This window comes from Hippocampus zosterae, chromosome 10, assembly GCF_025434085.1.
Source record: "Hippocampus zosterae strain Florida chromosome 10, ASM2543408v3, whole genome shotgun sequence".
NCBI lineage: Eukaryota > Metazoa > Chordata > Actinopteri > Syngnathiformes > Syngnathidae > Hippocampus > Hippocampus zosterae.
This window is the reverse complement of record NC_067460.1, coordinates 14425758-14449743: the sequence shown is the minus strand read 5'-3', so window position 1 is coordinate 14449743 and position 23986 is coordinate 14425758. Positions and strand designations below refer to the sequence as shown.

Below are 23986 nucleotides of genomic sequence, written 5' to 3'. Positions count from 1 at the left end.
ACCGGGCCATTTGTGCAAATTCGACTTTCTTTTGGAGTGGCAGAAACTGACCCAGGCTTTGAAACCAGAGTGTGAGTATTTCAATTACAACCGGTTGTCGGTAACACAATTTGAGTCAGGCGTTCTTCCCTGGAATTCATTCGGTTCAACAGATACAACAAGACATTATTTGGCTCTTGGGTTTGCTGTTTAATGTAACTATTACAATGATTCTGACAATGTTTTTTTTGTGAAGAGCCAAAACCAGAACTTTACTTTGGGATGGCAAAAACAGATTCTGGGTTTGAAACTGGAGGGCCACAGTTCAAGTTGCAAGTAGTTGTGGTCTGCTTCCTGATCGCTTAATGGCACACTTCCATGGAATTCATTTGATTGCAGTTGTGTAACCTTCAATTGTCTTCATCCTCGTTGGGGTTTTTGGTCCAATGTTTTGTTGAACCATTATAAGGATTGTGATCGTCAATTTAAACTTAGATCTGTAGAAATACCAAACCATAATCTTACTGTATGTGCATTTGTTTTAAATCTTGTGTTCATACTGAAGCATTGAAACCTAGAGTTAGTTGGAAACTATTATTCATGCCATATAGATGAATAATAATTTAGAATGAAGTGTCAACAGTGATGGATTCAAATGTTTCACATTTTATTTTATTCAATTCAAACAGCAAAATCGCTCTGTTCTGTACCGCTTGACATTATGGTGACATTACAAACATCAAAATCAAAGGACATATTTATAGACTATGTAACATACATAAAAGAATATGGCACATTCATGCATCTGCTTTGTTCATGATTGGTTGGAGGCCCAGAGGGAGCAGATACGAAGAAACAGACAGAGCGTAAATGAATGAATGACAGGCAGGCTTCTGAAAAATAAGAAGCAAACAGTAAAATTCTAGAATGAGTCTCTTTGGTGGTCAATAGAGGAGTGAAAATGTCCTAGAAGACAGCTGAGGATCTTTACTGGGCCGTTGGCACTTCACACATGACCGTTTGCGGCACCCTCTCGAGCTGGAAGTAAGCAGTCATTGTATAACTGACACTTGAGTCTTAACACCATTTGGTTCAAAATCTGCACGACACGCTGTCATTTACATAAGTCACAGTTGGAACTGCGTGTGGTGAGGTAATTGACAGTGGTGCCACCCAACTTTAGTTAGCCATTAAAAGTATAAGGCAGGCTTTCGCCAACAGTATACAGTCTCAGCAATTGATCATCAGTTTAGATGAACACATTAAAGGGTGAGTTTGCACCCGACCAAAAAAAAAAAAAGACAAACATTTTCATATGTGTGAAAACTGTTAGCAGAAAAATGACAGTAGTACAATTAGTCAAATGAGCCGTGAAGAAAAAACAAATCAATCAGCTCTATCTGGCCCCATTTACCTGTAATTAGATTTTTATATTTGTTAGCCCAACAAGTGAAAATACAACATTGTCACTGTTTTGGTTAAAATGTAGGATGCTTTTTAAAACGATAAAACCTTTTTTCCACACTGTTATTTTTTTTTTACCCATTTGAAACGAACACAAATTAAAACAATGTGATTAAAGAGTTCGATTCCCATGCAATTAAACAATTTTTGGGAAAAAAAAATCTGTGAAAGGCCCATTTGGGGGTAAAAAAAATGTGCAAAATTTAAAAAAAGCCCCACAAAGTTTGGATGTAGTTTTACATGTGAGATCAAATAGCACAAAAGCAAAATCTCACAACTTTTGGGAGAAAGTTTTTCATGATTTTTTTTTGGGGGGGGGCACTTAAAGGGAGTGTCAATTGTTCGCGGATTTATGTTAGTCACGGTGGGGCTCGGTCCCAATCTCTTGTGAACAGTGGGGGTCCGTTGTACTGTACTGTACTGAAAACAGTTTCAAACATGTGATCTGAAAAAGACATCAGTTGGTGGGGACGACTGAGGATAAAGGTGCAGGCAGTACTGGCTTTCATGTACAGTACACGACCAAGAAGCTCATTTGGATATTCATGAGTGAAGAACTGTGAAAGTAGTAAAGCATTTAGGGTGGTTGAACAAATCATTAGTCTAAAAGCACAATTGCCAAAGTCACTTTGAACTTAGGGTCACAATACCAATTAAAAAAAAAAGAAAATAAAACCGCAAAAAATTATTCTCCCTCTTCGTCGAGGTACTCAAGAAAGACTGACTCAAGGCCACTGGACTTTTCTTAGTTGCCGACTTAGGCAATTATGCTGGTAGGCTAACAAAATCCATCTTCATCTCGTCAACGCAAAATGAAACAAAGTTGAATTAACGTGTGCAGCCCATAGAGATGACATGACATAGTTTGCATATTCAGTCATTGTCCTCAGTTCATATGCTGACCATCTGACTCAAGTTCACATTTGCATATGCAGTCAATGTGCGCTGAAAGCTGCGTCGAGCGGGCGGTTGAGTTGGGCGCTGCTCTCAAGTCACGCAGTTGTCCTTTAAGCCCCAAGTCACCGGGTTGCGCTCCACCGAGTGACTCCAAGTGTTCCGTGTTCTACTGGACGCACACGTACTTCTTCCACCACGACTTGGAGAGCATCTTCATCTTATCGGCCGTGCTGCGCACCTTCCTCTCCCGCCGCAGCCTCCGCTCGCAATTGCGCAGCCCCACGGCGATGGCGACGTCAAACACCTCCTTCAGGTTCTTTTGCGTGAGCGCCGAACACTCCACGTAGGTAACGGCGCCGATCTTGTCGGCCAGCGCGCGGGCGTCCTCCTCCACCACGGGCCTCTCCTTCCGCCGGGCCAGCTCGATGAGCACCTTGACGTCCTGCCGCAGGTCACACTGGGTGCCCACCAGGATGACTGGCGTGAGGGGGCAGCGCCGGCCGATCTCCGGGACCCATTTCTCCCAGACGTTCTGGAAGGACGCCGGGCTGACCACACTGAAGCACAGCAGCAAGGCGTCGGTGCGACTGTAGCAGAAGTGACGCAGCTTGTCGAACTCGTCCTGGCGGAGACGCAAACGTGTTAGGATCTTAAGAAGTCGGATGATGACAGAGTGGCAAGGTTCAGTCAAAAGCACTCGCGATGATGTTTATTACATTTGGAGTGGTTTGTAACAACACAGACTGTAGAACAGGGGCGTCAAACTCATGTTTGTCACATGCCACATTGTAATTATGGTTTCCCTTGGAGGGCCGGAATGAATTTTGTAAAATCATATAAATGTTCAATCCCCTCCACATACACAGTGGACATACACAATGAATAACTAGTTTTAAAATAAGAAGGCAAGAATAATGACTGCTACTGTGGATTACATATGACTATTTGAAATTTCGGTTCAGACTTTAGCAAGCATCATGCAAGTTGATTTACTTTCACGGGCCACATAAAATGATATGGCGGGCCAGATATGGCCCCCGGGCCTTGACTTTGACACCTGTGCTGTAGAATAATCACAAAGCATCAACACCATGCACCTAGCACGTACACGCATTGATGTCAGAAGCCGTATCCAATAAAAGTTGGGGTGGTAGAGTGACTTCAAGAGCGCGAATAGCAAAAAACGGGTGGGAAAAGCCTCCCTGCTACTTCCTGGTTCCTGCTATGCCAACGCTTACAAATAGCTTGCCCTGGAACGCCGCCGTCCTTGCAGTGCAGTGTGAAAAGGCAGACGCAGTGACATGTTAAAAACAATTCAAAAAGGCAGCAAAAATCTAAACTTCCTTGACGAATTCTTTAAGATTTTCTGACTCGACGAGCGCCTCACACCCCCTTAAACACATTCAAGTTGTCAGAAATTTAACACAAACCAATCCTCCTCCTCCGTCTCGTTTCCAGATGATGGCGCTTCGTTTCCAGATTTCCTAAATCTATCCATCCCGTATCTCTGCCGCGCCTTAGCGTGTCGCTCGCATGGTGTCAGTCAGTCCATCAGCAGAGCGCACAGACACCCACAACCATTTCTGGCACGCGGGATTACATAAGCGTCGGTTTTAATCTGCTCATATTTGCCCTTACACGCCGACGTGTGTGTGAGTCGTCATTGCAGCTCACGACAAGTTGTGAGCTCGGTATTCGGAGAGGCTCAATAGAAGAGCCGGTAATGGCCGGCAGGCTTTATGCATATCAAATGTGCTGCTCCCAGAGTTCATCAGAGTGTGCTTATGAAACAGCAAGGCTTCATTGGCTCCACATGACGTAACAACGCGCCGTTTCACAACGGCAGCTATTATGCCGACTTTTCAGCCCCGCGAGTTTGAAGACATGTGGAATTCATTTAGAGGTGTCTAAACTTATTGATTAATTCCAAACCAACTAATTATCCCATTAATTGACAACTAACAAACAAATCATCGAGGAATCATTCAGAGCCCTGGCTTCACTTAAAATCATCCAAATCCTCTGAATGGTTTTGTAATACACTTTAAGGTCAAATAAAATTGACAATGGATTATTCAATCGTGACAGCCCTAAATTCATTCATGGAGTCAACGGGCAAAAGAGTGAGTGCGGCGCCATCCGAGCAGAAATCATTTAATGCTGTAGGGCGACAATTCATGTACTGTATTTCATATACGCAAGTAGAACAACACATCACAAGGCGGATGGACATCGTGATTTGTTTGTATTCCTTTTGTACAATGCACTTTGAAACAAAAAGTGATCATTTATACATTTGTTCACTATTTTTTTTTTCTACATATGGTCCACCAAATCACACGAATATTTTTTAGAATCAAGTGTACTGCCTACTACCTCGTCGATGAATCAAGTAATCAATAATGCATAATTAAAATGGATTTTGCTGGCAATTATTAGCCAATTGGGAGTGCCGTTCTCAAATTCGACTGGAATTTTTGAGACAGAGTGGATATGGCTTTAAAAAGCGGGACCTGAACTGGTGCATGATGACGTGGGCAACAGCTAATAAGAATGCCTCAGTCTGAGTTTTGAGTTGACTTTTCAGTAAAGTTGTCCTGATCTGAAACACTGTTGCAGTCGACTTGCAGCCAAATAAAATGGTATTGTGTTGGGATACTGTTGTCCAAATTTTAAAATAAGTCAGACAATTGACAGTTTGAACGTGTATTCTTCCCTTTTAATGCACAGGTGTCAAACTCAAGGCCCAGGGGCCAGATCGGGCCCGCCATGCCATTTTATGTGGCCCACGGAAGCAAATCAAGCCTGTCAAATTGCATGATGCTTGCTAAAATCTCAACCAAAATTTAAAATTTTGACTTTGTCTCAAACTGCCCTTCCTTTTAGTGACCCATGTAGTCCACCATAAAAAAAAAGAAATCCCTATATGTCTAACAAACGGAAAAATATAACCTTTTAATCACATGTCTATAGATAGGTACATAATGAGATAGCTCACAAATTATATAGTTTTCATGACTATTTATGTTTATTTCTTAATTGATTCCATAATTGCGATCGGACTTTTAACATGGATTTCTTTTGTGTATGAAATGGGCTATGAATCATGCACTGCACAGATGATACATGACACCATCATGCACCAAGAATCCTCATATGTCATAACTCGACCAGTCTGGGCAAATGGCCACCCCTCCCAGCTTCTTCCCGAAATTAAACTAGACCTGCTTCTTATCAAAAGAGATTACTTTTATTTAGCGTCAAAGCACTACACCGAGGCACTTTTAAGCAGGTCGAAAAGCACCTGTTGGGTCATGGGATGTATGCAAGTTTGTGTTTTGAACTCACCTGTCCTGCCGTGTCGCACAACTGCAGTCGAACTGGGCTTCCGTCCACTTGAACCACAGCTGTGGGAATACAAAAAACAGATCAGTTGGATTCAGAGACACAAACATATGCGCCATCGGGACAGTTTGTCCTCAACGGCTGTTTTTTTGACACAATCCCAAGAGTGCGAGCAGATTTTGTTTGTTCAACGTGACTCGTCCACTGGGCCTCATTTTTGAAAAGTGTGTGAGTCATCCGCGTTTCAATGACGGGGGTCATTCGTTTTTACAATACAAAGCAACGGGCATATGGAAACATTTACAACATGCCCAATAGGGGTTTATGTGTGTGCGTGTGTGTGTGTATGAGCGCGCAGACGCGTGTGGTCACCTGATCAAAGGCTTGGCTGAAATCCGCCAACTTCATCATCCAAAAAGTACAAAACCAAAACATTATATTGAACACTAGGTGGGTATATATTAGGGCCAGACAAATTAATTTTTAGCTTTTTTTGTTTATTTGTTGTTTTTTAAAAAATATATTAACACATTATAACATAAGACAAAGATAATGACATTCAAGCAGACCCCCCACCAACCCTATAGTCTGTCGTAGTTCTGTATTTCAGTTGTAATCATTTATTTCATTGTGTTACCATCGGACATATGATACTTCTGAGCTAATCTGCTACAAACTCCGCCCTTATTATCCCCATTGGGCACTTAAACACAAAACTCCCCGAGTCACCTGCAACGTTGTATAATCTCTCTCTCTCTCTCTCTCATTTGAAGGGGGGGGGGGGGGGCTGAAAGAAATGACATCATCCTCGAGCGATGACCCCCCCCCCCCCCCCCCCGAATCCCCCTTCTTTGCTTCCAGCACACACACCAAGTGCACAATCATTCAATGCCAAGACAATCTGTGCCTGTGAGCCTCTGTGACAGATGTGGAGGAGAGCGCCCAAAGGTCAAGGCTGGGCACGACAACAACGGGTCCACTTGTGCAATCCAAAACCTGACAGTGAGCCCCTCAGTGGGTCTTTGTGATTTCTCTTCCCACACATGAGTGTTTTTTAATGAGGTTTTGTGGCATGCCATGTTGGGTTTGAAACCTCAATTAGTGCAGAGGCCGAAATGTACAGCTGCAGTCATCGACCACCTAGCCCAATCACTAACTTAATAATCGCATACAGTTAATTTTGCACTATTAAAAAACACTATTATCTAACTTGAGATGGTAGGCTACACTGATGTGTTTGCAATTGTTGGACTGGTGTGCTACATTTATCTTTTTTTTCCTTGTAAGTACACAATGAACCCAAACTGAGGACATTCTGTCTTTTACTAATCCTTTCCACTTGGCTCACACCTATCATTACAATTTTTTTCTTTCAGTATGTATGACTGGTGGGAAAAAACAATGGCCTTAATTAGTCAAGTCACTTGATTAATCGCCGGCACCCTCATTTTCCTTTGTTTTTGTGGCAGAGGACACAAGTTAATTCTGGGCTGAAAAAAAGAGTTGCAAAACTTGCGTGGTATCAGGATAAATTTATTTTTATGCTCAAATGATAGGTAACAATGTTCAAATGTTACTTTAAAACATGCCTGCCCTGTACTGTTGGTTTGATGACAACAGTAAAGACAATTTGACTCGAGATTCTAGAGAGAAGGCATTATTTTTATTTCCATTATTTCCTATGGAAATAATAGCTTTCAAATCCAAACAAACTTGAAAAAGCCAAGCCGGAGGACACGCCGGCTGGATGTAATTATGACTGAAAATCACTTTCATGCACGGGTCAACTCTCATTGGGTTGCTAATGTTTCAGCCAACAAAAGCTTGCAGGGACACGTTTGGGAAAAGTGGCAACATGGCACCTACATCAAGGAGATGTCAAACAACGAGATGAAACACACACATGCCAGAAAAGTTAAAACAAACACACCTTCTTATTATCCATCCATCCATTTTCCGATCCGCTTATCCTCACAAGGGTCGAAGGGGGTGCTGGAGCCTATCCCAGCTGTCTTCAGGGAGTAGGCAAGGGACACCCTGAACTGGTTGCCAGCCAATCGCAGGGCACACAGAGATGAACAACCATCCACGCTCACACTCACACCTAGGGACAATTTTGAGTGTTCAATCAGCCTGCCATGTAAGTTTTTGGAATGTGGGAGGAAACCGGAGCACCCGGAGAAAACCCACGCAGGCCCGGGGAGAACATGCAAACTCCACACAGGGAGGCCGGAGCTGGAATTGAACCCGGTACCTCTGCACTGTGAGGTTGACGCACTAACTATAGGAACACCGGGCGAACACCGGGCCACTCTCTCCTTATTATTATTACAAATAATAATAATATGGGACATGGAACAACCTTGGGTGGGTGCTGCTCTCATTCGTATCAGACAGGTAGAAACACATTCATGCAACCTCTGCCAAGAAATATATTACCATCTTAAATCTCATTACAAAAATGCTTGTGGAACATTTAGAGGTACAACATCATGTCACAGGGGTGGCCGCCCTTAAGCAGGGGTGGGCAACATATGGCTCATGGACCATAGAGTAAAGCCCTGTGAGATTGCCAAGCACAAATTCCACTCCTACATAAGAGTGGCAGTTCACTCAGACGTTTTCAGAAATGGGCAGATAGAAGTTATTGTTTTTGGGTTCTCTAAATTCAAATGACTCACTTTCTTTTACAGGAAGCGTTCCAATAAGAATAGGACTATTATCATGTTCAAGCATTCGTTTATTAAAACTTGCATCGGAGAATGATAACTATGACTCATAGCTTGTGTGGTGGAGCCTGGAGACGCAGGTTATTTTTAAGCAGCCTTTAAGTGTTCTGTGGTCCATGTCCACCTGTTCTGCAATAGCACACTCCAGCGTCCTCCGGCAAAAATAAATAAATAATAGAATGAATGAATACATGCTTCTTAAACTATCTATCCAAACTATATTATTTTAGTTTTTGCAACTGTATTAGTTGTGTGTTTTGGGGCACTTGCATCTTTAATATACTACTCCTCTACTGCTGCTTTGTGAATGCCAGTCACCTCATGTCTTCTTAATTTGTCCTGCCTTTTGTTGGTTGATGACTGCCTCACAAGGGAGGTAGCAATTGCCTGCTGTGTTGGGGCACGGTACTTTTGGCATAAATAACAGCGTATGTTTTTAAGACAATATAGAAAGAGGATTACAATATAAATCACATACAGGTTGACTTCGCATTGCTAAGCTCCTCATTGGAAATTGATTGATGTAGCCTCGCCAATTCGTCCTGCATTCCGACCTTCGTTATCATCAGTGTTTCAGACCAAATTTCCACATGAATTATTACATTTTAATTGCCTGTTGTGTTAAATTCTCTGCTCTGTTTCACCTGGACTCGTGGTCGCTTACATATATTTTGATTTTTTTTCCATTAAAAATATTAAATGAATATATTTTTAAAAGGCTGATTTTTTTCTGTCATATCTTCAACACTGACACGAAGAAAACTTATCAAACTTATATAAACGAATAAACACAACACGCTTGAATGTGGAAAAAACAGGCAATATTTACCTTTGTGTGTCATTCAGAAAATTATGACGCAGACATCACAACAGAGTGGGGCGAAAAAAACAGAATTCGACAAGTTTCTTTTTTGGTAGTTGCTTCAGGTTTGGTAGTTGCACATGCAGAAAGTCATATAGCGCTTCCAGAGTGGCGAAATGCTGCAACTGCAGTTAAAATGAAGCTGCCGCTGCGGGACATCAATCCCTCAATCAGCATAGCTGTAGCTTTACGATTTGAGGAGTGATATCAATCAATCAATCGGCTGGGGGCGGCAGAGGGAAACCCTGCATCCACCATTAATGCCCAGTCAACTTTGAGGGTGGCTGGCGGGCGATAGGTAGGTAGCTAGCTAGGTAGGGAGGTAGACAGATTGATAGATAGATAGACTTACCGGAAAAGTTGTCAAAGGCGGTGGGCACATATTTGGTGGGGTATCCGTTGGTAGTGTAGCTAACCACCAGGCTGGTCTTGCCTACCGCTCCGTCACCGAGCAGGACGCACTTGAGCAGCCGCTCGTGAGGCTGCCCCGACCGGCCACATTGGACTTTGTGCGGCGGCACCGGCGGAGCCATGGTCGGAGGATATTCCATGGAGGTAGAATGAGGGCACATTCAACGAAGTCAGTCGTAGGGTTTCCACATGAGGATCGTGGAGTTCCACGTTTTTAAGAAAAAGATAAGCGAGTCGTTTCAATGAAAAAAAAACACGTCGTATTTCAAGGGACTTCGGTCATTGTCACGACGAATTGTCGGGGTAGACGAACGCTCACCCAATTCGCATTACAATGGGCTGCTGCTTGCGAACCTTGGCCTTTGTATACTCGGTGTATTTGCATAACTCCGCCCACTTCACGTGGCGCGCGTCAGGTTTTGAACCTTGCTGAGGCTCATTTCTTTTGTCAACTCCCACAAGGGAATAAGTGAAAGAACTTTTAGTGGGAGTAAAAGTATCGTTTATGACTTTTGACATCAGCTTCTGTGCCAATGAAATATCAAATTGACATGCAGGCCTTGTTGAACATCTCAAATGCCAATTTTAATTAGATTTTTTTTACAGCTACTCTTATATCGACTGACCTACTTTAATAGCTGGCTTTATATTGAACATTTACACTGGTACATTCACAGCACTAATGCATTCTATACTTAATACTTTAACATCAAACTTTGTACAAGTACCACCTTGTAAAACTACTTGCTGTTCAAGTTTCAGCATATTTACCAATAACAAGGTTGCATAGTAATGTTAATCAAAAACAAGAGAAAGGTTAATAACTATAAAGTACATTTAATATTATTACTTTGAACCTATGTAACTATGTAGTTTGAACATACTACACTTATTGAGTGGGTGAGGGAGTTACTTAATTAAATTATTAATGTAATATTAAAATTAAAATGTATTGCGCACAAACGTGAAACACAACTTGTACCGAAAAGTTAAAAAAAACCTTAACATATTTTTTATTTAATCTGCAAACCGCTCCAAATTTAATTTGAGTTTATCCAATTGTCCAGTGGCTTGTTGTTGTATTTATGGCGCAAACTCGAGAGGCATGTTGAGCACTGGACTTTTGTCACCCTCTTGTGGCTAAGAATAATAGCAGCAAGTAAATGACAACATCAACATTGAAGGTGAAATCAACCCCCAAATTTTCTTTAAAAATATGTTCTATGAAACAATAAAATGCACTTATTTTTGTCCATCTCAGAGGGTGGCAATTTTGTTGTCAACTGAAAATGACAACACAGCTGCTCACGTTTCAGGTAACAACCAACCATGTCTCAGCTTCAGAAAACAGGTGTGCCGTGATTGGTCATTACCTGAGCAGCCGTGATGTCATTTTCAATCGACAGAATGAGGCAAAATGGCTGCCTCAGATGGGTAATAACGTGTAGATTTCACTGCTTAACCCATATTCCACAAACGCAAGATTAATCAGAATGTCGTGTTTGGACTAGTGGAGGTACATAGAACATATTATTAAGACAAATTTGAAGGTTGATCCCCTTTAAAGGATTTCAAGCCAGGAGACTGTAAATGTTGGAGCTCAACCTAACTAATTTTATTTTTTCTAAAAGTGATTTTACTAACAAGACAACGATTGTAATGTTACCACAAAGGCATCATACAGGTACAAAAGTTCATCCTTTGCAGGGCAATATGCAGGTAAACAAGGGATGTGATTGTTTGTGTGGAGAAGCAAAAAATAATTCCTGACTAAACTTGATCCTGCAATTAGAAAGGCACCTCATCCTTTCCATCACAGCGATGCCCCACCCAATAGTGAACTTGGCCGACAATTGACAGTCAAACTGCAATAATGCACAATGTGATGAGCCGATTTGGAGGAAAGGCTGAAGGCAGGAGGGGAAAAAAAGGAAATGTTAGGTCTGAAAAAGGACAAAAAGTGACTTTAATTGCTTGTTTGAGTGACTTCCTTACTCACAGGCACACAGGTATGCACATTCACACATGAAACAGTCGTTCCAATGCATTTGCATTCACAAAATATCATGCACACAAACTGTCAATGAGATGCTGCTGCGAATGATGATGTCAGGTCAATATTAAGTTTCCATAAGTGGTGCCTCATTTGGACGACAGCTTTCAACAGACACTTATGGGGAAAAAACCCCAAACAAACAAAAACACAGTTTTTTTCCACAACCATCCTGATTAAGAATCACCCCTTAAAAACCCAATAACTTAGACACAGTTCCAATAGTAAACGTCCCATCTTTCTTCCGGAACGCAGCAGCTCAGTCATGTGGAGCTGAGACTGCTTGCTGGGTAAGAAATCGGCGTGACGGCCCGCAGATCCTAGTGATCCCGTCATCCATCAGTCTTTATTGAAATTTAGGTTTGGCACCACCCGGGGTCAGGTCAGGCGGGAGGGCACCGCCGTGGGCCAGTCTTCGGAAGCTGTGCGAGAGATACATGATGGTGCATTTGAAATGTGGAGAAAAAAAGGGTCTCGTTTGACCCACCTATTCAGGTATCTAGACATATATCCATCATTGCCACAAGGTGGCAGTGTACTCACAAGTCCTTGACATTGCCAATGAGGGCCTGGATCTTTGCAATGAAAGCATCCACTTGCTCCTGAGACACATGAACAAACGTGTTCTGGTCAAATATGAAAATGATGGGAAGGGACATGACAGGGTTTACCTGACGCCGTCGGTAGAAAAGCGGCAAAGAAAAGAGAGCGATCACGCCTGCGCAGAGGGACAGAAAAAAGCCACAAAAGTGCATAAAAAAGGCAAAGCGAGAGTTTGGTAAATATTTCCAGAAGTGACGTGATACCGATGATGAGGAGCGTGAGGCCATTGCACAGATCTCCCAGATAAGTAAGAAGATATATCAGGACCAGCAACTACAAAGCAAGGTGAAAAAACACATCATTGCACCAAAACGTTATCCCTTTGAAAGCGATTTTACTCGCAGTAATATATGCTCCACACGTGTCTAAGGGGAGGAATTCAACGTTTACTGCCAATAAGAATTATGGGGAAAAAATTGTGGCCTTCATTTGTATAAATAGTTCTGAATAGTAACTTTTTTTTGTTATATTGTTGCATTTTTCTGGTTTTCCTATTTAATACAGCCCTTATGCACCTTTTTATGGGGAGTTTCTCACTGAGGGGTGTACTCACTTGTGTTGCCGGTGATTTAGACATTAATGGCTGTGTATTTTGAGGGGGCTGTTCCAAGTTTCGAGCCACCATATCATCAGTTGAACCATCAAGAAAAGAAAATGTTACCGTTTGTTTCGTTTTTTCAGGAATGTTCCCGATCAATAAAAATCTATAAGAGGGTCCAGTCCACCACAAAAAGAGTAGCGGCATCAATGGTGTCAGTGTTTCCCAATATGGGACATGATGGTCTTGAATGGGGGAGGGCCTCCATCTTATCCCGCACCATCTACATCAAGCATGTCCAAAGTCCGGCCCGCGGGCCAAATCCGGCCCGCGGTCGAATTTCATCCGGCCCTCGGCCCCTGTCATAAAATCTGTGCCGTCTGGCCCGCAGGTTGGGCGCAATGGTCTCGTAGACTGGTGAGTGATGTTTCATAGAGTACTGCTTCCCTCTAGTGGCTAAATGAGTAATAGCATTCACTAAATGAGTAATAGCATTTAGACACTAGAGGGCATCACTCACGAGTTAACAAGACATCACTCCGTGTTTATATTGACTGATATGTCATATTTCTAATGATCCTTGCAGTTGTGGATATGTGTATTGCTTGTTCATTTCCCTGTTGTTCGAGTCAACGGTTTTGTGACTATTGAAAAGTCATGGTGATACATTTTATCTTTCAAATCAATCAATTTCCACTCAGGAAACTTCTGTTTATGAAAAAGTCAAGTGAATAAGCAGTTGCATGTGATATACCTGTTTCAAATGAACCAAAAGAAATTCTTAAGATTGTTGAAATTAAAATAAAAATGGAAATGTGAAACAGACTGGCTTACTAAAATTTGTTGAACAATATTGTTGTTCAATGTAAAGAATGTCAGCCAAGGTCGGCCCCCCGACATTTTACCACATAAAATCTGGCCCCCTTGGCAAAAAGTTTGGACACCCCTGATCTACATATACTGTACCCTCCTCCTCCAGCTGCTACGTGTAATGTCACATTCCAGCCAGGTCAGGGTTGACATCGGAAGGTCCCCAGGTTAGGGCTCGCTTAGCTCACACTCTGTAAACATGTACTGCTAATGTCCTGCAGCCTTCTCTATGTATAAATCTATGCTGTTAATAGCCCAAGTGGTCAGTATTTTAAAAAAAAAAAAAAAAGAAGCAGATGGCTTGAGGGAGATTCACTACTTAGAACTGAAAATACATGGCCGCAAATAAAATTGTTAGCAGGATCCAGGCTAAGTGTCCACTAACAATCACAAGATGGCAGCACACTTATTTATTGTGAGAAGACAAATTAAAAACAGAGTTTTAGGACATCTTTGTTTTTCTTGAAAATTATTGAATGTTGACACCCAGCTTTAGGAAAGATTGTTTTGACTCATAAAATTTGTACAATTCGTTTGGACTTAATATAGTAGCCGTATTACGTCACACAAAGCCTTGACTTTATAATCTATATTTTAAAATATTTTTGCTTTAAGTCCTAAAATTGAGACCACCAAGACAAATATACTGGTGCCACATGATTACTGTCAATATGTAGATGTGGCATGACAGTCGCCGGCAGTTGCATTGGCCAAATTTGGCAGCTTGACACCAGGCCTGGAGCGAGCATAATGAGAACGCCACTGCTGTTACAACCAGTGATGTGGAGGGAGGTAGGATGGATGGCATTCAAAGTGAGAGAATGAAAGAGACACAGTAAAAATGAATGATAGGAAGGGGAGGTCTTGGAAGGACAAAGACATCAAACAGGGACATACGGACAGGCTAGCCATTCGATCGGCCGTCCTTTCTCACCTTTAGGGATTCAAAGAGGTTGCCGACAAAGAAGAGTCTTTTCAGACGGTCCACAGCACACAGAGTCATGACAATGACTTTCTGCATGTGCAACTCAGTCTCCTCTCCACTAAAACTGATGTCCATGTCCAAGTATGACCTGTCACACGCATTCAAAAGATAACAGATATTACAAACCGACATCTTTCTCCAAAACAGTTGGGTCAAAAATAACCCCAATTATGGGTCAAAAAGGGACCAACCCCACTTGGGTCAATTTGACTCAACTTTTTGGGTTATTCATTGAACATAAAAAGTTGGGTCAAATTGACCAAAGTGGGTTCAGTCCCTTCAAACCTATTATTTTTCACAGCACATTTTCTATTTAATGGTTTGCACAGGTTAAAAATGCCACTAATCGCTGTTTAATAACTGTTTTACGATGGCATAAATTTGAGTGTGAGTAAATTGATTCTGTGTACATTATTTCCTTTGGTTGGGAATTTTACAGAACACAAAATATTTAAAAAATACATTGGTGCCTCAACCTATAAGTCTAATTTCTTCTGTGACCACGTTCGCAACCGAAAACATTTTTCCCCAGTGAAATGAATGGAAATGCCATCAATTTGCTCTCGCCCCACAAAACACAAATTAAAAAATGATATTTTTCGATACGAAAAACAGCACAGTGTAGTTTTGCACTTTATATTAACATACAGTAATAACATAAATAAATTGTCATGGATTAACGAGTTTGTGCATCGATATTTCATGCTTCAATCGACATTGTGCACTGTTTATGTTCAAATAGCTCTTGCTTAAAGGGGTATAGTGAGAGTAAGTTGCATATCTGCAAGTCACAAGTTGCAACCTTTGTCACTTATATACCAAGTCACAAGTCAAGTCATTCCCAATTTTTTGGCAAGCAAGTCTTAAAAATATTTATCGCCCATCCCAATGAGTGACACAAGTCAAGTCAACAGTATTTATAGAGCACTTTCAAACAGCCATCGCTGCATACAAAGTGCTGTACATGGAGCGATTTAACATACACAATAAACAGTAAGACGAATCGGTAATAAAGGCGGTAGAAAGCACCAAGCAGTAAAATAGGGGCAACACTGAAAGAAAAGCACTTACTTGAACGGATGTTCTCCATCGCCCCAGTTGAGGGCATGGAGGATTTTGTAGTAAATGCGCACTGACATGGTGACGCACACGATGGCGAGAGACACCGTGGAGACCACAGTGATGATGCTGAGCTGGAACAGGCATAGGAGACCCACCACGATGCCCGTCAGGACCAAACCCGTTCGCTCCGTGTCCTTCCAGTAGATCAGGTCCATGACTGGAAGACACGGTGGACAGAGGAGTCAGAATAGAAACTAGAGAAAACAATGCCTGTTCATGCTGTGAAAATTAAGAGGGAGATAGTAAAGTTTTGCATGTGGCGAGGAAGGCTGTAACGTCACGATACAATCACGAATCTCATGATATGATAATTATCATCGATATTTTGGGGAGGTTGGCACTGTATAAACACTCACATAATTGTAAAAAAAAGTTTGAATATTCAAAAAAAAAATGCCATAGATAGCCCAGTGGTTAGTGCATCAACCCCACAGTGCACAGTTCAATTCCTTTGTGCAGCTCAATTCCAGCTCTGGCCTCCCTGCGTCGTTTTTCTCCGGGTACTCCCGATTTCCTTCCACATTCCAAAAACATGCATGGCAGGTTAATGGAACACTCTTAAATTGTCCCTAGGCGTGGGTGGTTGTTCGTCTCTGTGTGCCCTGTGTTTGGCTGGCAACTGGTTCCGGGTGTCCCCAGCCTACTGCTCGGAGCTGGGATAGACTCCAGCCCACGACTCCCCCCCCCCCCCCCCCCCCCCCCCCCCCGCGACCCTTGTGGGGATAAGCAGATCAGAAAATGACTGAATGAATGAAAAATATGCCAGAAGTACGCTGCCACCCTCTAGTGGTAAATGAAAGAATTGTACTTCACTTAAATTACAATTGCATTTAATCTGTTAGAATTTGTTCCTTTTAAACATAAAAGGTAAAAATATTTTTAAAAAACGTCTTAGTATTTATATACCTAACTATCTACCTACACTTCCTAGAAATAAAACATCTGTGTCAATTTGGATGAGGCCTCCGAGACTATTGCATTTTAATGTCGGTCCTGATGGCGCTATGAGGAGAGCTCACATTTTTGTAGGCGGTATTTGGTGTGAAAACCACTGGGGTATCGGAAGTACTTTAAATTTTGAGCATGGCAAAAGATGCGTTCTAAGATGCCGAGGAGGGGCATGGAAGCTACAGTAAAAGTAGGGTTGGGGGGGTGACCCAAGGATGAAGAGTGCGTTCCAGCTCCCAACATAAGACACCAGAGCGGCGAATAGGACACATACGGATTCAGCTTGGGCTAAATTTACCCCTCAGATGACAGAGGAAAGCAAGCGGTTGAGGGGAATTTGAATGGGGCCTTTCGCGGCACCTGCTGCCAGGCGTCAGCACCATTTTCTACAACCAGTTGGTTTCCCCTCGCTTCGTCAACCAGCAACAGCTGAGACTGAACCGAGTGGAGTCATAGAATTATGAAATACACCATGTAATTCTGTCAACCTCATTTTTTTGTTCCCAATATCTTTATTCAACCCTCACCATCCACATCATTTCACAAGGATCGTGGCTGCTTGTATTCAAATTTTTTGGTACGAAATTTTAAAAGAGACTTGATTAAGGGATAATATTCAAATACAGAACAAGAGCCAGCAAAATAGTGATTTTGGGAGGATTCAGCCCGACAGCGACGATATACAGTATAAATGTCTATAGAATGCTTGTGCTTATCAGTCAATCCGGAAACTGACACTTTACACTGGAACAAATACACACTTCCAGGTATTAGGCTATCAGCAGTGAAAGAAAAAAAAAAAGCACACTCTGCATAGGATTCGAATGTGTGTGTGTGTGTCGGCATTCAGTTTGCAGCAAGTGACAACCATTGGGAACAGAATAAAAAACACTGATGGCATTGAAGATTTTTACAGTGCAGTGACGTTGAAAAGTGTCCAGTGAATTCTCGAGTAAACCTCTGGGTCTACTATCCACTTTCACTGTGATTCAAGAGTTGTCATGACTACCTGGCAACTAGAATACATGACTGGTTAAGCGTGCCAATGAATTACATCATCAAGTTTTAAAAGGGCATAGAGAACCACAATGTTACTTGGAAAACAAAAAGCCAAAAAACAAAGTGCCTGTGCTTTACACGTAATGGAAATGATGACATTGAAAGCTGAACTGTGTTTATCTTCAATTGCTACAAGACAAGACAATTCAACACAAATTTTCTTGGTCGTGTTGACATTTTAAAAATCAATCACAATACTAACAAGTGGTGTGTGAGTACCTCGTCCATCAATTCATTTTCTACATTGCTTATCATTTTTCATGATCATGCAGAGCGCTGTAGCCTTTCCCAGCTGACCCAAGCGAAGAGCAAGGCAGCTTTATTTAGATGCCGCAGCACATTTCATACACAAGGAAACACAATGTGCTTCGCATAATTAAAATTACAATATTTACAAAAAAAAAAGAGAGTTAAGTGGGAAAACCCGTGTTGCCCGAGTAGAAGTTAGGGGAATGCACCGCGACAGACATCGGTGACTGTGTATACCGCTAATTATGACAACGCATAAACACATATAAGGCTGTGATCAGTTACACTCATCAATCACCAAGTTACACATTTAGAAACCTCTCTGAGCGGCAACAATAAGCAAAATAAACTGACCAAACCAATGCCATGCTTCAGATAATAAATACCACAACATAATGGTGCATTCTATTTCCATGACATTTGCATCGCAATTCCCAAATATTTCTCAGGTTGAGGAACCAGCAAACTTCTGGGTTATGCTAACAGAATTCTTCGCACATTCATTTCCCCAACTGGATACCCACTCAATCAAACTCTACAATGAGAAGCAGTTTACCATACTAAAAGAAGCTGGGGACCGGTCCTACTTCTGCAATAACCACATGGCTAGAAAACATCAACACATTGTAAAGATACAATTAGTTGACAACTCCCTCCACTTTTTCCCCCCAATTTTCAGCCAAGTTCTCTCACCTTTGCTGACCATTTTGGCTGCTGTTCCGCCTCGCAACCCTCTCTGTCCCGCCGTGCTCCCCTCGACCCCCCTGAGCTGTTTTTGGCCGGGCCCTGCTCGCTCAGCAGCCCAAAATAATCTTTCCTGTTGCACCGCCCACCCCCTCTTCTGAAATGATTATTTTATTTTTTAACTCAGAAAGACTTCAGTCATGACCAGTACTACAAATTGTTTGTACAAACGCAGAGCTGCTACTTCAAATCTCGACTACATTAAAAAATATTTTAAGTGGGTCATAAAGCATAGAGCCATTTAGCAGCTGCAACAAGAGAATCAGGTCTAATTGGGTGATTAGCTGACCAATGCTAACTAATTTCTTGAGTGAATCACAACAAAAAACAAACAATAAAAAGTAAAACCACAGCTAGCCACATAACAAAAGAAACAAGCAAAAGGAAATAAGCAAAGTTGGGAGTTTTAGTGAGATAAGATGAATAGTTTCGAGAAGCTAAAGAGAAGGTGAAACAAAAAGGATTAAGGATTACCAGTACAATGCTATACATACCACAGGTTTGAAGCAGAATATTTCTTAACATCCCTTTGGCTCATGGTTGTAAAGAGTGGGGAGAGCATTTCGACAAATGAAAAAAGAGAAGAGGGTAGTTGTTGATGTGGCGCTTATTTAAAGCTATCGCTAGCTCTTGCCTTAAAACCAAGGCAACAAAGACACAATTAGAGTTAGAAAATTATGGCACATAATAACCCACAAACATTTGACAAGCAAAATGCCAAATGTTTTGAGTGTGATTAGCCCGTTACGAAACTGAAGCTAACCCAAGAACAGTTCTTGGGAATAGTACAGTGTATGGTCAATTTTGCCAATTCTATTGTTGGCAATATAAAACCTATCGTTGGTTTGATGTGTAGTAACAGACCCAAGCGTCAGAAACGCAAAGCTCCAAAAGATTAATGTGTGCTATTTATTCGTGACACTCTAAACTCTGTCAGCAGCTTTACTGCACATTCATTCAAAGTCCCATGGTTCACTGCTACCCCCAACACAGAGACACCCACACCACTAAAATAAGCCAAGCTCTGTTTCGAGTGACAGTCCACTTCAAATGCCACCGAGCAGGAAGAAAAGATGTTATCTCACACCGCAAAAAGCCAACACAAAGCTGCAACTACTAAAACCAAATCATTCCTGAATTCCAGAGAGATGGTTGCCGTGGAGACACAGGGAAGAGGGAGGACTTCTCAAGGGTGAGAGCATCTCAGCGTACTCTTGAACGATCAATGTGAAATCTGACCTGTGGAAGTGCCTCTCCCATTAAAGACAGGGGGACATTTAGGATGTGGCAAAATGATAAGGACATGTACCTGCTATATGTGGGCACACTGTGGCGCTGTCTAAGGGGTTAAGGGCGGAGTACCACCGCTGGTTCAGCAGCTTTTCCTGAGTATCTGGAGCAATGGAATCCGGTGACATGGAGTTGGGCTCAGTCAGTTGCGGGGGCTCCTCTGAAATGACAGGTGACTCAGGCTCTGGGGTCGGTGACGATGCTGCTGCTGCTGCTGCTGCTGGAAAAAAGGGGATGACATCACACATGATATCACATCATTACATGACCATCACCATTGCATCCTTGTGAGCACTCGCATTTACCCGCTGGGTGAATCAGTTTATACAAATTGGCTTCACGAATAGAGTAAGCCCCCACTGTTCATGGCACTGAGCAGTAACACACAAACAACCTCAGTTGAAGTTCAGTCGTAAAGATAAAATCGGAAACGCTATGATCCCAAAAAAGCCTAATATAATTTCAATTTCATTTTACATTACTCGAAAAAAAAGGCTTACAGGTGATTTGATTATGAAATAAAATGTATGTGAAGTACACATGTACAACCAGCAATTGCTCTCTGTAAAGGCCATAAAAACCCAGACTAAATTTAGCTAATCCATCCAGAAATCATAGTCTCTGATTTGAGATGTAGCACGTTACTTCCTAGACCATAAATGCAGTTTCCTCATATCACTTGAAAGGGGTAGGGCCCAAGCACTGCCAGGAGAAGCGACAATCCATGATTTTGTATTTAAATGTTTTTTTTAAAAAGCTACCCATTATGTTACCAAATGCCAGCAAAAAAAAAAAAACTAAAACTTTTGTCCCTCAACTCACTTCGATACCAATACTTTGACAGCTTTGGGATGGGCACAAAAACAAAGCAAAACGCTTCCCTGACAAACATTGATTACAATTTTCATATGAATTGTTCCAAAACGTTCTGTCTGATTGTGTGGAATTGATCGTACCAGGAAGTATTGGTGGTTGAGAAAAAGTTTGGATAAAACTGTTCTCCTCACTTATGATCACTGCATCGCCTTCCTGAGTCTCAATGTCCGCAGTTTGGGCCGATGGCTGCCTTGTTACGGTCTCATTTTGTCTGCTCCTTCTTGGGCTTGTGGTGCTCACGTCCACTCGGCCCTCTTCCTCATCGGCCCGAGTCAGGAAGCCTTGCGGGTCCCAGTCGACGTCAGGCGAGTCCAGCGGTGTCTCTGGGGTGTCCGTGCGCACCAGAGAGGTGCGACTTCCCCTCGAGCCACCCCTGCGCCTCTCCCGGTGGGTGCGTGAAGCCCCCACGGCCTCGGGCTCGGCAATGGCGATGTAGGAGAAGGTCAGCTCGAGGGAGTTCTGACGCGGCGTGCCCCAGATTGACGGGGAGGAGGCCAGTGTGTCGTCATCATCGTAGACAACCTGTTCATCTTCGGAGCAGTCCCTCGCTGTTTGCAGCTCGTACAGCTCTGACTCTTCATTACCACCTGGAAGAAATAGAGTGATTAGATTATTTTAAAAAACAAAAACCAAAAAAACCCCAAAAAGATAATATCCCACTCCAAATGTTGAATATTTTTGGAAGCGGTGTCAAAATAAATTTTAACACACAATCGTTTTGAGCCATTGCTTAACTTCAAATTGTCCCAATCCTCTGAAATCACTGATTTCATGAAAGCAGACTGATTATCTATTGTGTTTAATCAAAATAAGGCATTTGCAAACATGTAATTTTGAAAACAATTAAACAGAATATTCATGCATCGTTGCTTAAATTTCTTTTGGGGGGGGGGGGGTGGTAAGTGTATTATTCAAGTTTCTCAATTCATCATTCCAGTCAAGCCCACACGATCTCACACTGCAAATGTGGGCTATTGTGGGTACAATATCTATTCTGTGTGGGAGCTGTAAAGGGATACAAACTCCATATTGTCATCCGTTCCTACTTCCTACAGTTGTAATATCCACGTGCCTCAATTTCAGTGTTTCTCTCTTGTTGCATCAAAAAAACTCCTCAGCAGTGTCATACGTTTGATGTCCAAAAACAGAGCTAAAAGAGTCTTTGAGTTGGAAGCATGCAATCACTTGTGGCTCTTCAGTTAAGATATTTTGAAGAGTGGAAGCGGGTTGGCACTCTTACTTTCCCAAAAAGAAGAAACTCCAATGTCATATGTCAGAGTGTCAATGTGTTGCATTCATACCGTCGGTGCACGGGGGTGTCGAATCAGGAGTGGAGGCCACTGAGCCATATTCCTCTGCAAGAAAACAAAGGATAGGAACAACTCATTTAGATTACCTCATATTTTTTTCAAATCAAAAGCCATGTTCTGATTCAAATCTTTTTTTTTACACCCTCCAGCAACTAGCCACGGTCACAAAAAATAAATAAAGATTAAGCAATTTAATAGATTTCCTCTACCCAATGTATGAGAACATGCAAGTAGAACCGATGTCCAAGTAGAACATTGCTCCGTTCAGCCATGTGTTTATCAAAGAGCAGGGATGAAGAAGAGGCTACATGAAGAGGAGGGCCAACATACGATATCATTGGCGATAGAAAGATGCTGAGCGACGGCGATGAGAAGCAGGAAAATGCTCTCGCATCAGCCCGAAAGCTAGCAAAGAAGAGCAGACTTACGGCAGTGGGAGAATCCTAAAACCTGGCCCATACTCCATCAAGGCATCACTGAGCCTTCCCAGCCTGGAAGACACCCCCCCACCACGGCCCCCTTCTACTCTCATGTATTGCCAGGGAATTGTGCGGGAAAACCCTCAGGTCCTTCTCTCCAGTCTGCCTCTGTGGTCCTCTGTGATGTGCGTGAGCAGCTTCCTGCCTCAGACACTGAGCTGCCCCGCCCTGCCTCACACCAGCATCCCCCTCATACACCCGCCTCCTCCTCCTCCTCCACTCTCTGCCTGCTCTCACATCAGCGCCACTCCTGCAGCTAGCAGCAGTGCAGCTACAGTAAGCAGCGAGGCACATGAGGAAATGGGATGGATGTCTGGTCGTCAGCTGAGCATCTAATGGGGGGAAGAGTGGAGATGTCAATAATGAATAAGAGGAGAGCATGTAGCATGTGGACTCAAAAGACCATATATAATGGACGCCCAGTGGGTGGGGGGGGGGGGCAGTGTAACTTCATGCATGTTCTCTCCGGGCTTGCGTGGGTTTTCTCCGGTTGCTCCGGTTTCTTCCCACATTCCAAAAACATGGTTGGCAGGCCGATTGAACACTCTGAATTGTCCCTAGGTGTGAGTGTGGGCGTGGATGGTTGTTTGTCTCTGTGTGCCCTGCGATTGGCTGGCGACTGATTCAGGGTGTCCCCCGCCTACTGCCCGAAGACACCCCCCACGACCTGAGTGAGGATGAAGCGGTTCGGAAGATGAATGAATGAATAATATTGTAATTGGGACTTATCCTTGTCGAGATTCTTGTCTTGGATTTCATTCAAATGCATACGGAATGAGTCCAGAGATTGCAGATTACCGTTATTGGATCAAACAGTCAAGAACGTCAAATGGATCCAGTTTGCCGTTCTGGACTGTTGGGTAAAAAGGCAAACAGCCATGCATAATTAACTTGTCACACTGCCAGCGGCCAACGGTCATTAAAGGTTTACTGGTACTTCTGTTTATAGACGCATAAGAACTAAGAATCACATGCGTAGTCCAATTGTTTTTCGAAGTGCACTGAGTCAGGAACCCGTTTGTTTTAAAAAGGAAGTGAAGAAATTGTTGACCACAAACAAGAAGACAAGGCTCAGAGGGGTGAGTGAAGTGAGGCGACCTTCAAATCTTGCTAGCCGACAAAGCAGACAGCAAATTCTGCCTTCAAGTACACTGTGTGAGTCTTCTAAAAATA

At 42.5% G+C, this 23986-nt stretch overlaps 3 protein-coding genes and 1 long non-coding RNA gene across 11 annotated transcripts in view; 2 read left to right on the top strand and 2 right to left on the bottom strand.

Annotated features, from left to right (window-relative positions):
* LOC127609428 (uncharacterized) overlaps positions 1–23986 on the top strand; it is a 353255-nt gene that overhangs the window by 26423 nt on the left and 302846 nt on the right. The gene's annotated exons all lie outside the window — the stretch shown is intronic.
* Positions 1–23986, top strand: part of LOC127609416 (late histone H2A.2.2-like) — a 155267-nt gene that overhangs the window by 31671 nt on the left and 99610 nt on the right. The window lies entirely within an intron of this gene.
* Positions 630–10037, bottom strand: rhoub (ras homolog family member Ub). Its single transcript, XM_052079304.1, has 3 exons — positions 9629–10037; positions 5689–5747; positions 630–2962 (listed from the first exon to the last, which is right to left on the bottom strand). Exons 1-3 carry the CDS (start codon positions 9846–9848, stop codon positions 2507–2509), a joined length of 735 nt encoding a protein of 244 aa, XP_051935264.1. The 5' UTR covers positions 9849–10037; the 3' UTR covers positions 630–2506.
* Positions 11277–23000, bottom strand: rtn2a (reticulon 2a). 8 transcript variants are annotated; one of them, XR_007964547.1, is made up of 10 exons: positions 22763–22808; positions 22326–22379; positions 21105–21611; positions 20168–20362; positions 15808–16015; positions 14686–14824; positions 12547–12616; positions 12412–12458; positions 12228–12342; positions 11277–12162 (listed from the first exon to the last, which is right to left on the bottom strand). XR_007964547.1 is itself a non-coding variant. In XM_052079233.1 (10 exons), the coding sequence occupies exons 1-10, from the start codon at positions 22791–22793 to the stop codon at positions 12087–12089; spliced, it is 1386 nt and encodes a 461-aa protein (XP_051935193.1). In that variant the 5' UTR covers positions 22794–23000; the 3' UTR covers positions 11277–12086. The 8 variants fall into 8 exon arrangements, 6 of the variants coding, with proteins under 6 accessions (XP_051935193.1, XP_051935192.1, XP_051935194.1 ...); XM_052079233.1 differs by having other exon boundaries at positions 12284–12342; positions 22763–23000; XM_052079232.1 differs by having other exon boundaries at positions 12284–12342; positions 20168–20359.